This window comes from Talpa occidentalis, unplaced genomic scaffold, assembly GCF_014898055.3.
Source record: "Talpa occidentalis isolate TD23 unplaced genomic scaffold, MPIMG_talOcc4v2.1, whole genome shotgun sequence".
NCBI classification, from domain to species: domain Eukaryota; kingdom Metazoa; phylum Chordata; class Mammalia; order Eulipotyphla; family Talpidae; genus Talpa; species Talpa occidentalis.
In genome coordinates this window covers 110,355,303-110,368,631 of record NW_026555331.1, presented here as the reverse complement: position 1 = coordinate 110,368,631, position 13,329 = coordinate 110,355,303, and the positions used below count along the sequence as shown (strand labels likewise).

Genomic DNA, 13,329 nt, shown 5'->3' with positions numbered 1-13,329 from the left:
TGCGGTGGGGGGGGGGGGGAGCAGCCGGGGATCGAACCGGCGCTGCAGAGGCTGCGGGCAGCTTCACAACCTGGCGCTCAACTGCTGCGCCACCGGGGAGGCCCTATTTGGACTTTCAGATGGCTAAAATTTGATGAAGTTTCTTTTTAAGACCAAAATTACCTATAATGATGGTTTGAACCAAGAAATACTACTGTGAACGATAAAATTACATTAATTCTGACTTTATTAAAACATGATTCAACAACAAAAGCAAACACCAACCTAAATGAATAATTTCAGACTCAAAATTAAAATCTTACTGTCAGTCTTTAATAAAAACTATTTCTAAGGTTCCGTGTATCACGAATACTAAGTACCTGACATTACTCAAGGGAAAATAAGATACTCAAAATGTTTGCAAGGGACAGTATTAATATTGTATAAACTACAAAGCACGCATACCCTTAAAACTAACTAGTAATGTCAAAAAAGTAACTTGGGCAAAATACTTAAATTTCATCTTTCTTAGAAATGCACAGAATATAAAACTCAGTTTTCAACAAAACACCAACTACCAGCTAAAACTTGTTTATAATGGGAAAAGAAATTCTCAAGCTTCTTTCAAATTAGTTAAATCTGATTTTCACCAGAAAAGTTTTGCCCAGCAACCTATACTGAACTGAAAAGAGGATAACATGTTTGCCCTGGGGCCTCCCCTGGTGGTGCAGGCGGTTGAGCGCAGTGCTGTGAAGCTGTCCGCAGCCTCTGCAGCGCGGGTTCGATCCCAGCCGCCCGGGCAAGAATCCCACATGGCGTGGCAGACCTCTCCTGTCTCGCCCGCTGCTCCCTTCAATAGTGTATTTCACTCAGTCTGCCTGTTCTGTTCCCCGCTCTGTCTCTGGTGAATCCTCTCAACCTCCCGTGCATCTGACCTGTGTCCCGGTTCTTGTATATATGAATAAATAAATCTTTAAAAAACAAAACAAAACATGTATGCCCAGAATGTTTATAATCATAAAGGAATTCAATCAAATAGTTCAACGTAAGGATTAATCAAGAACTTAAATTTGCATATACACATGCTGTAATATCATATTCATAACCATCCCTGATCTTTCTATCTTCTTCATTCCTGGTATTTGAATCTCAAAACCAAGTCATAAAAATGTACTAATAGATACATTTTATTTATTTATTTATTTTTTAAGATTTATTTATTCATTTACACAAGAACCGGGGTACAGGCCAGATGTGAGGGAGGGTGAGAGATTCACCAGAGACAGAGCAGGGAATAGAACAGGCGGACTGACGAAATACACTGCTGAGGGGAGCAGCGGGCCCGACAGGAGAGTTCTGCCACACCATGTGGGACCCTTGCCGGGTCGGCAGGGATAAAACCCAGGCTGCAGAGGCTGCGGACAGCTTCACAACCGCCTGCGCCACCATGAGAGGCCCTAGATATGTTTTAACATCTTTAGTTTACAGATTACTAGTCACATTATTTTATAAACAGTTTATATACAAGGTATACTCCTGCACAATTATCTCAAGTCCAGGCTAAGGTAGGGGTAGTTAACAGTACAGTTTTTCTGTCTTAAGTGTCTCTATCCACCACAATCCACACTCAGATTCGTAACAGGTGTAGCTTTTTTTTTTTTTAAATCTCAATGCAGTGCCTGGCTAGGGAAATTAGAAAGACTAGGTAAATGTTTGTTGTGGTAAGGAAATTCAGATTCAAAATGCTCTGTCCAAGGTCATAAAGCTCACTTTTGCAGAAAATTAAGAGTTTCAACCTAGGCTAATCTGCCAATTTAATGTCTAAGAATTGGTATCTTATTTTCACCTGTATTTTATAGTTGTTGGTTAACTACTTTTATGTTTTAAATGGTTATAAGAATATCTTCCAAAACTATTATAAGCTAAATTGTTTTTTAAAGATTTATTTATTTATGCTGACAAGAGCTGGAGTACAGGCCAGAGATGCGGGGGGTGAGAGGATTCACCAGAGACAGAGTAGGGAACAGAACAGGCAGACTGACAAAATACATTGCTAAGGGGAGCAGCGGGCGAGACAAGAGAGGTCTGCTTCGCCATGTGGGTTTCTCTCTGGCAGGCAGGGGATTGAACGTGTGCTGCAGAGGTGCAGATTGCTTCATAGTGCGGTGCTTAACCCTTTGTGCTACCAGGAAGGCCCTATAAGCTAAATTTTTAAAAAAATCGATGTGCTTGGTTGATTTTTACTGTAACTGCTGCTGCACTTAGTATTACAAGGCAGATTTAAGTTAGTTTAAATATAGAGGACTAGGACCTCCCTGGTGGCGCAGGCGGTTGAGTGCTGAACTGTGAAGCTGTCCACAGCCTCTGCAGCGCGGGTTCGATCCCTGCCAGCCGGCGAGAATCCCACATGGCAAGGCAGACCTCTCCTGTTGTGCCCACTGCTCCCCTCAGCAGCATATTTCTTTAGACTGCCTGTTTTGTTCCCCACTCTGTCTCCGGCAAATCCTCTCACCCTCCCACACATCTGGCCTGTACCCTGGTTCTTGTATAAAAATAGAGGACTGATTTTCAAGGTATGCCAAAAATAAATTTTAAAAAAATATGACTATGCTCTTTTGCAAAACTGACAAAATAAATCTGAAATCTGAAAGTTAGATATAATAGTGTCAGGGCTACCCTATCAGACAAATAAGTTGTTATCTCCATTAAGTCCAAACACTAAGTGCCCTACCTCTTTACCTGGCACCTTTAATGCATACTACTAAAGCATTTATCAAATTGTAATTAGTAATATGACTTTCCCTGGAAATTCCTTTTTGGTCTGAAGTGCCAGTTTTAATTTTTATACCCTCAGCTTAGTTCTAATTTCTAGCACTTTACTGCTGATGGGCATATGTTAGCTAAATTACTGATTCTAATTAAAATTTATTCTCAGGAACATTGGCAAAAATGCTATGGAAGATCTCCTCCTTTGTTATTACTGTAATTACGAACACCTGTAACATAATAAACAATTTATAGTCTTCTGTCATAAAAACTTTAGAATGAACCACAATCATGCTGCAAAATTACCTTGTATTTATCATGTTTACTTATGCCTTCTAATCAATGCAAGAATAGTAGCCCCAAAAGCTAAAACTTTTTTCTTACTAAATACTAACATTTTGTCTCAATTTTTAGTAATTTTGAGGGCATCTTTGAGTTCTCCAAACTCAGTTTGTTACAGTAACAAACCAATGAAACATCTGAAATACATGCAAATAACTTTAATTTCCAAAATAAAAATTTCCAGATTTATTACCATTAGTCACTTTTTCTACAGTAGCCCAAAATCACAAAATTGCTTTTTTTACATAAGCATCAAAACAAAATTCTTCTCAATACAGTAAATAGTTACAAGTTTTTAAACCCTTCAAAATTATTACAACTCTTTCACTTCCAATTTCCTTCCTGAAAATTCAGTGCCAAAATCATTATCTGGGGTTGAGAAAGGCAAGTGTCCATTCTGCAGGGAGAACCACAGCGGTCCAGAGCTGCCTTCCAGAGCACACAAGTTAAGGAAGTCTAGGGGCATGGGAGTTCAAACTGTGGGGATTAGAGATAAGACATTTGCATGAGAAAAGTGGCCTGGAAGAGGGATGTCCAAACACTTGGGAGCAGCACCACAGCATTACAGATGGGAGGGAGGGGATATGGCAGATTAGTTACATATAAGAGAATTGATCAAATAAACATATTAAGGATAATCATTTTTTACAGAGCATTACAACTATAAAAAAGATGAAAAGTAAAATGACCCCTGTGGTGAACTGAAACTGGAGATAAACTTCAGTTGAAACTTAACAGGTTTTAATATATATAGATAGATACAGATGTAACATAGAGGTAAGTGTATATGTATGTCTGTATGTTTGTATGTATATATTTGTAATTTCTGATTCTGATGTTACCTTATGGTTATGTAGGAGAATATCCTTGAGGATGGGAAATATACAAGTATTTAGGGAGCATGGATGGGGGAAGGGGCATGCATCTGAAATGTATCAGGAAAAAAAGTTGGAAATATTTGAATTAAATTGTTTCATGAATGACTGAAATTAAATAAAGAATTAAGTGTATAAAACACGAATATACTGAAAAAAGCATGCACTACTTCATGGAAAAATCTAACACGATTTCTCCAGGAATTATAGTGTATGATTTAATATAGTATTATGCATCTTAGCTATAAAGTCTTGTTTCTCTAAATTCCACAAGCATGTGTTTTCTCCATTTTCTTATGCTACTTATCACCATAATGATTCATGGTGTAGTTATTCACATTTTTTACCTCCTCGATTATTTCCTTATATTGTCCTTACATTACATTCTTCCCTCAAGCATCTAAACAGTTAAGGCATTCACGGAATGAATACCCTTATCTTCAAATATACCATAAATGTCAAATTCAGGGAAAAGTATTTTCTTTTTCTTAAAAGTATAATATTTAATAGCAGAAACATTTTATAAACCAATCTGTCAGTATGTGTCATGAACCAAAATTGTTCAAACTCTCTGCTATAGTAATTCGACTTCAGGGACTATAACCAAATAAATGATAATGATATCGCCTTCTGCTCCCCAACACAAAAAACATATGGCCTATGTATCTAAAGATCTTCATTGCCATGTTGTCTATAACAAGGGTAGGGGTAAATATAAATTTAATGTTCTTTAGTGGGGAAATACATTATTACAGTCATTCACAGTCACATATGAGAACTATGGAACCATTAAACATCATAGTTCAAATGTTGACCAAACATTTTGCAAAAATTTTACTGCAGTATTATTATGAAATCAAACAAAGCAAATCATTCAAATATCAACTGTGAAAGCAATGGCTAAAATTTGAGATACCCACAGATGGAAGTATTATGCATCTATCAAAGTGAAAAATTGAGAATACAGTAAAATGTTGATGATAATTATCTCTTGCTGCTATGTCATTTTTATTTTTCTTTACCTTTTTTTGTATTTCTTAATTTTCATGTACTTCAGGTATGACTATGAAAAAATTTCCTTTTCAGACAAGTCTTCCCTGATGATTTCAAATAGATTCCACCATGTTTATTTCCTTCTCAGAAAATAACACAATCTGTAATTACTTTATATAGTTTTATTTGCCTACCTCCCTAAATTAACAAACTCCAGTAATCTTCCTACACAAGTAACAACATAATTACTATAATTTATAATTGTAATAAAGCAGTATTTATATATGAAGAATTATAATATGAACTGAACAAAAGATTGGGAAAGAAAAATCAAGTAAGCACATAGATTTTTTTAAAATTTAGCTTATAATAAATGGTTTTGGAAGACTTACAACCATTTAAAACATAAAAGTAGTTAACCAACAACTATAAAATACAGATGAAAATAACATACCAATTTTTAGGCATTAAATTGGCAAAGAAAGACTTTAATATCCTGTATTGACAATGTGCAAAGAAAAGGGGATTGTCAATAATTGATGGGTGTGCAAAATGGTATACAATCTCCTTTAGGGAAATTCAGTATTATGCATTAAAAATCCTTAAAACAATGCACAGACCAGGCATCCGAAGTGGTGCAAGGGGTTAAGGCGCAACCTATGACGCTATCCGCAGCCACTGAAGCACAAGTTCGATCCCCGGCCAGGGAGCTACCCACATGGTGCAAGCAGACCTCTCCTGACTTGCCCGCTGCTCCTCTCAGCAGTGTATTTCAGTCAATCTGCCTGTTCTGTTCCCCACTCTGTCTGTGGTGAATCCTCTCACCGCCCCCCACCTCTGGCCTGTGTCCCAGTTCTTTTATACATAAATATTTTCTTAAAAAAAGCATAAACCTTAAAAAAAAAAGCAATTCAAACTTCCACATTTTATCCCATTAAAATATGCAAGAAGTTATAATTATTACTATGTTTATTGTTAACTATTCTGATGTTGAACAACAAAATAAATTATGATATATCCAATCTACACAAGCATTGAAATCTAAGATTGGATCATAGCTATATCATCAGAGTACCATCAAAAGATAAACACAATTTATTGCTAAATTTAAAAAAGCAGTAGCAGAACATTATAGATACAAACAAGAATTGTTTCTATGCTGAAAAACTGCCACTGAATTTTGCTTTCTCATCTAATTTCTACAATAAAACATATTAACTTTATCATTACACTAAAGCACTTGCTTTTTAATGCCTATGAAAAGCCTAAAAGGAATACAGAAATTGAAATAGTGGTGTAGGGTAAATAAAAAGTATCAGGCTTTTCTACCCTCCCGCCATTAGGATTGATGATGGATCCCTACAGTCCTGAATGCATGCCTCAAGGCAGGCACCTGAAGTGGGGTGTGGGCGTGAGTAAGTGGGTACACCTGGGCTGAGAGACTGAGCTTATAAGGGCGGCATCACAGGGACGCCAGAAGAACAAGAGCAGAGAAGCAGAGAGAACGAGAGCGAAAAAGAGAGTAAAAGAGAAGCAGGGCCTCCCCAGTCACTCAGTGGTTGAGTGGTTGAGAGCTGGGTTGCGAAGCTGCCCGCAGCCTCTGCAATGCCGGTTCGATCCCGGCCAGCTGGCGAGGGTTCCACATGGCGCTGCAGACCCCTCCTGTCGCGCCCGCTGCTCCCCTCAGCAGCGTATTTTGTCAGTCAGCCTGTTCTGTTCCCTGCTCTGGTGAATCCTCTCACCCTCCCACACATCTGGCCTGTACTCCGGTTCTTGCAAAAATAAATAAATCTTAAAAAAAAGATAAAATGCACATAACATAAATTTCACCATTTTAAAGTGTATTATTCAGTGGTTTCTATATTCAGAAATTTGTGCAATCTTCATTAGTTTAATTATTTTTATTTAAGAGGCAGGGGCGAAAATTTTAAAATATTACTTGAAGCATTTCAAGTATCCAACTTAACTTCATAATTAAATATAATACCACTAAATGCATGATAGCTTATATACAAAATGAGCAGCTATTACCTTGCAATTTCTTCAAGTAACTGGATGTTATTACAGCAATTCAAACCCCAACAAGAAAATGAGAGGGATGACAACTCTAACAGTCATCTGAATATCACTAAAAACCTCCTAAACTTTCTCCTAAAGTCTTATTCAAAAACACATTATGATACACAGAAGGTAGTCAAGTTCCCTCATAAGTTACAGAGTTGTTGGCTATTTTCCCAATTAGACTACCCCCTCAATGTTTATCCCAGTTCTCCTCTTCAAAAGGCTGCCCTATACCTCTTCTTCAAATCAGGTAATAATAATCTACAACCAGAGACAACCTCTCCCATACTCTTAAACTTCTATGGTTCTTAATTTCTATATGACTCTACTGACTTCTTTTTACTTCCTGAAAATGTCACATATCTTCTTATATATATTTTGTCATATAAACTCCTTTAAGAAAATAAGGGAATACATCAGTACGTGGTTTTTGACGTTCTCACTCAAGTACTCAAAAAATACTGCTTATGAAGCAAGGTTATTGGATAAAGGATAAAGGCTTTCCAGCAAAGGACAAAGGATTTCATAAAGAAATCAAACATTAAATATAGATTCTCAGTTTCTAGCAATTCATGTCTTGAACCAAGAATTGTCATAAGAGTCAACATTAGTCTGAGCTTAAATTTCAAAAATGAGGACTTGGCTCATCAGGAGTAGTTTTAGCTTTCTGTTTCATAAGCAATACTCTAAAGACTCAGCCTAAAGACTGAAAAACATCAATGCATGAGACAAGTACTTCAAAAATGACTGCATCAAATACTGCAACTATATAGGTGAAAAGATTTAATCCCTGCCTTCAGCAAGTCTATACAAACATAGCTAATTAAACTAATATTCAAAGCACAGTGGGGGAAACAGTGAGGATATAAACACAGTGAGGATATAAACACCCATTCTCCTTTATCCTCAAATGAATCTTAACAAGGAAAAAAACAAAAGCTGCAGTTCACAGACTGACCACAAAAACTAGTAAGAATTCAAGATACATTTTGTGAATGCACATTTCTTCTAAAAATCAAGATCTGATTATTAAAATGCCAGTTGTTTTTTGTTTTGTTTTTGGCTGTTCCAACCACACCCAATCATTCAAATGACCCCAGCTGAGGTTCAGTGAAAACAGAGGTAAACAATCTTCAATGTGCCTTATATACAAAGGAACTATAAAAGGCCTCCACTTTTAACTATGGACAGACCAACAAAATTGTGAATAAAAAAGAGAGAGCCTTAAATGACGGTGTAAGGGGCAGGATGACACAGGGCCAGAGCAGGTTTTCCATGATCCGAGCAGACAGGGTAAAGGAGTCCTGGAGCCCTCAGTGGCTTTTGCAGGCTTTTATTAAGATTTACCAGGTACATAGCAGGAAGGGGTACTGAGGGGCTGGAAGCCCCCAGCCAGTCTTCACTCTATCTAGACTCTCCAGCGTTTTCTCATAGCCTTTTTTTCTCTGCTCCTTTTGCTCTTTCGTTCTCTTCTGCTCTCTGCTCTGCTTCTCTGCTCTTCTGGCATCCCCATGACGCCGCCCTTATAGGCCCAGTCTTAGACCAGGTGTACCCACTTATGCATGCCCACACCCTACTCCAGGTGCCCACCATCAGGCATGCATTCAGGACCACAGGGATCCATCATCAATCCTAATGGCGGGAGGGCAGAAAAGCCTGATACTTTTTCACTTACCCTACAGAGGGGCTAGACCAAACAGGCTTAATGGACATCTCTTTAGAACACTTCACACAAAAACCATTGAATATACATACAAATTATTTAAAGATTTTTTTAATCATTATAGTTCTTCTAATGCACCTTTCTTATAAATTAAAAAATGATGTTCTATGTCTACAATGTCATTTAAGATCACTAATATATACATACAGATAAGACGTAGCATGCCTTCACATATAGTGATGAAGTTAACAACCTACAGAAGAAAAGGTAAGTTATGCATGCTTTATCTATCAATCCAACCCCACTTCATCTCTAGAGCAGGGATTTGCAGGTTAGGTATATACCTACCCAACTATAAACAGACAAATAACCAAACCTACCAGGTATTAACTTTGTGGACTTTCTGCCATATATTAACTATGTGAACTATTACAGTGAGGATATTTTCAAACAGCCACAAACTCACTGAGGTAAAAATATTCTGGTCAACTAATAAAATAGTCCTCCCTTTGATTAAGGAGTACTTCATAGCTAAACTAATACAACACTAAAATTAAAAATTCAGTTGAATGTAATTAGCAAACATTAATAACTACATAAAAGTTGCAATAATTCCACATTCCCAGTCTCACAGCACACCAAAACCCTTGGAATTTCCTGAGTGGTAAGGGCTGAAAATCTTTTGTCATAATATTTGGAATCTTGTCCTCAGTTCCAGAGAAAGTTTCAGAGCTATTGTAGGGTAAAGAAAATGTCAGGCTTTTCTGCCCTTCTGCCATCAGGATAGATGATGGATCCTTGTCCTGAATGCATGCCTGATGGCGGGCACCTGGAATAGGGTGTGGGCATAGGTAGATAGGATTCAGCTGAGCTAAGACTGTGCTTTTAAGGGCGGCGTCACCGGGATGCCAGAATGAAGCTGAGAAGAAGCCGAAAGAGAAGCCGAGAAAGCAGCAGCAGAAGCCGAAGAGAAGCCGAGATCACCAGAGAGCCCAGATAGAGTGAGGATTTGCTGGGGGCTGGGAGGCCTGCCAGCCTCCCGGGCCCCCAGCACCCCTGCCTGCCATATGCCTGGTGAACCCCAATAAAAGACCTGCAAAAAGCCACTGAGGACTCTGACTCCTCCTTTACCCAGTCTGCATGTGTCCTGTCCTGCCCTTACAGCTATAAAGTTTAGATGGGTATCTTATTATTTGTAGAAGTCTGTATTAACAAAGGTGACTTTTGGAAAACAAAAATTGGGGCTGGCTGCTAGAAAACAAACATGTCTAGAAGATTTCTATGGCTTTCTGGGATGGAAAAAAGGCTAGAGGTGGAGCTCAATGACCAATGGCCAATGATCTAATCAAGAATTCCTAAGTAATGAAGTACCATAAAAGCACATTAAGAAGAGGCTTCAAAGAGCTTCCAGGTTTGGATTCAGAGTGCTTCCAGGTGCTGCTCTGCCATATCCCAAGTTCATGAGAAAAGTAGCTCCTTTGTTCTGGGACCCCATGCTATGTTTCTCTTTATCAGGCTGTTGATTCATATCCTGTAGTATCCTTTGTACAAGAATTGATGATGTAGTGACTAAAAAGATTTCCTAAATTCTGTGTGTCATTTTATCAAATTAAGAGAAATCTGAGGAAGGTGTCTTGGGATGTTCTGATTAATAGCGATAGGTAAGAAGTACAGATAATAATTTAGGCTCATGATGAGTACCTGAAGTCTGAGGTGGGGTTTAAGAGAACCCCCACATCACAGCCAGTGACTGGTCAGAAACACAGGTAACAGCCTGGGTTTGATACCAGCACTTGAAACAGATGGCAACCTTGGGAAACTGAGTGAGCCCTGAACTATATAACTTGATGCTATCTCCAGGTATATAGATAATGTCATTACAGAATTCTTGGACACCCTGCTGGAGTCCAAGAACTGTTTGTTGGTGTGGGAAAGCCTCGATACCCACTAGAATTGGGTACAGCAATGCAACAATGCAAAAACCCAAACATCAAATCAATTTTCTTTGTCAAGGATAGCCAGCTCACTATCCTGCTTTTCACCTTACAGAGAAACAGTAAAAATTACAATAAAGTTGCATCATACTCAGGATTTAGATTCTAAGGTCAGCAATAAGAAATAAAAATATAATAACCACTTAAGATTATAATTTAGAAGATAACCATTTTATATATAGTGCTTCTTCATACATAATAATGTTACCAACCTACAATCAAAATAACTCTTGAAAATCTCTTAACATCAACAATAAGCAGGGTAAGATGTTCACAGGATCAAACACACTAGAGAACAAGAACTATATTTCACTCACTCCAGGGCTTACACCCAGTGACTGAATGTCCATGGTAATCATTTATATGATTATGATTCTCTATCCCATCATGTGATTTGAATTCACTACAATACATAAACCAGAGAATACACATGGGAGTAATAAGTAACCACCAGATGCTATTTCCTTTTGTACCATTATCAGTTGAAGAGAACTTTATGCCTATTCTGCCCCTGTCCTTCACCGCTTTCAATTTTTACTTAGTTTCCAAAACTAGGCAACCATTAAAAAACAAACAAAAAACAATAACATATATAAACCTCATTATGCCAAGTTAAATTTTAAAATTTATTCATATAGTAAGAGAAAATATGACAAGTGATCATTGCCATTATTTGACTACTGTTGTCATAAATTCATTGAGTTAACAGCTTAAAACTTAGAACACATTCAATTTTAGTGAGAAATCACATCTTACCCACAACCATAAGTGTGAATTCAAACCCTCTCTTCACTGATTTTCTGTATACTTGATTTGGGAGATTTGCAAATCCCACATAGCCTTCAAGGTTCTTCTGTTGCTGAGAAAAATAAAAAGAGCCAAATTACTCACTTATCAACAAAACTTCTCTGACACATTTCAAATTCTCTTCATTAATCTATTTCAGAAAACTATATAATTCATGACAAATCAAACTACTTTTATAATATTGCCAATAATTTAAAGTATTTTAAAGTATTGAAATGAGCATGAGTCAACAGCATAACGGCCTATTACAAAAAACCAAGGGAATAAAACAAAAATTAAAGACACCAGTCTCAGAGCAAAGATTTTAATTTACATAAGTTAACAGCACTAACATTCTAACCCACCAACTAAGAAAAACAAATGATTTTTCACAATAAAAAAATTTTAAATCCCCCTAAATTATTAAGAATGCTTTCAATTGATCTCTTTGCTCACACTAGTTACCACAGGTGAGTGTCTTAAAAATTGTCTTCATTTTATGAAGTCAAAATGCTAAGTTTATTAATGCAATTTTTTCATAAATTCTTGAATAGTCTTATAATCAACATCAATTAGTAAACACTATCTTTCAAGTTGTTGTACAAGGTTCAATTTATGTCATTTTAATGTTTCATAAGATCCTGCTGCTCCTGTCACTGGGGACATCAGATTTATCCAGGTTTTAAAACATATTATAATTCAGTTTTCTGTTTGGTTTTAGATTCTTTAATAACCTCAGCTGTAGTTTCATGAGTAATTTAAAGAAACTTACTTCTAAATTGGTGTAGTAAAAAGTCTGATTTTTAACTTACCCATTGGTGAGAAAAACTGTCCATAGTTCAGACCATCTGAGTGAGTAGAGTCTTATTGGTTAATTTTACTTAGAAGTGGGTCTTATTCATCATTATAATGGCAAAATATTCCTGAGGTACACATTTCTTTTATAAGTTTTTGCCACATTTAAATTATTATTAAAAAACTCATATGAGATCAAAGCATCAGTTCAACACATTTGGATTTAACAAAAAACAGAAGTTTATATTCCTCACTAGTATTATATATGTAACTGAATATTCTATCCATAACCTTTCACCCTTTGTTCTCCTTCATGTAAACTAATTTTTAGGCCAAATGTTGAAAAATTAAGCAAGCCAATTAAATTGAAAAGCTAATTTTAAAAATACTAATTAGGATACTAATCAGAATATACTATTTTAAAATCAAATATTTGAAAGCCTTACTATTTGTAGAGCTAAAAAAATCTACATATTAAATGTAAGGCTTCCTTGGTTCATATTTCATCCAACTGTTAAGTTAAAGTTATGTTAACTTGGACTGAAAAAATGTTTCTGTATAAATTAACTAGTATACTCACAGCTACTTTGTAAAGAACACATTTCCATCATTCCAGTGTTCCAGATTCCAACAGAACAGATCCACAGAGGAACAGTAATCGAGGAATTCCAAGAATTGTACATTACACATTCAGTCCAAACAGGAGAGCCAAATCCATTGGAACGCAGCAAAAAAAAAAAAAAAAAAAAAAGAGGGAAAAATACAAGTTACTTAAACGTACCTCAACAAATTAAAGGCAAATTACAAATAAATTAAAGACATTTTTCTACACATGTCAAAGAAATCTCTTCAGTGGGATTTATGCTCAATGAGTTTTAGTCCATTTTCAACAGATCTTCTGACAATATATAGAACAAAACTCCTCCTGTCTTATAATAAAGGCCAATTACTATGCATAGCACTTGAAGTCTTACAAGAAATTGGTAAAAAAAAAAATGTAAATTACAATGTTTCAAGAAGATATAAAGGGACATTTTACATCCCAAAAAGAAAAATAAAATTACATACAATTTTG

The 13,329-nt window shown here is 36.5% G+C and overlaps 1 protein-coding gene across 2 annotated transcripts in view; it reads right to left on the bottom strand.

Annotated features, from left to right (window-relative positions):
• Positions 1-12,885, bottom strand: part of SEPTIN7 (septin 7) — a 56,661-nt gene extending 43,776 nt beyond the window's left edge. The window contains exons 1-2 of one of the 2 annotated variants that reach the window (XM_037510191.2): positions 12,835-12,885; positions 11,430-11,532 (exon numbers count right to left, since the gene is read on the bottom strand). In XM_037510191.2, the coding sequence (XP_037366088.2) occupies positions 11,430-11,439 (10 nt within the window). In that variant the 5' untranslated portion in view covers positions 11,440-11,532; positions 12,835-12,885. Of the gene's footprint in view, positions 1-11,429; positions 11,533-12,271 lie in introns of both variants that reach the window. The other variant, XM_037510204.2, reaches the window with a different exon arrangement.
• Positions 12,886-13,329: the final 444 nt, after the last annotated feature.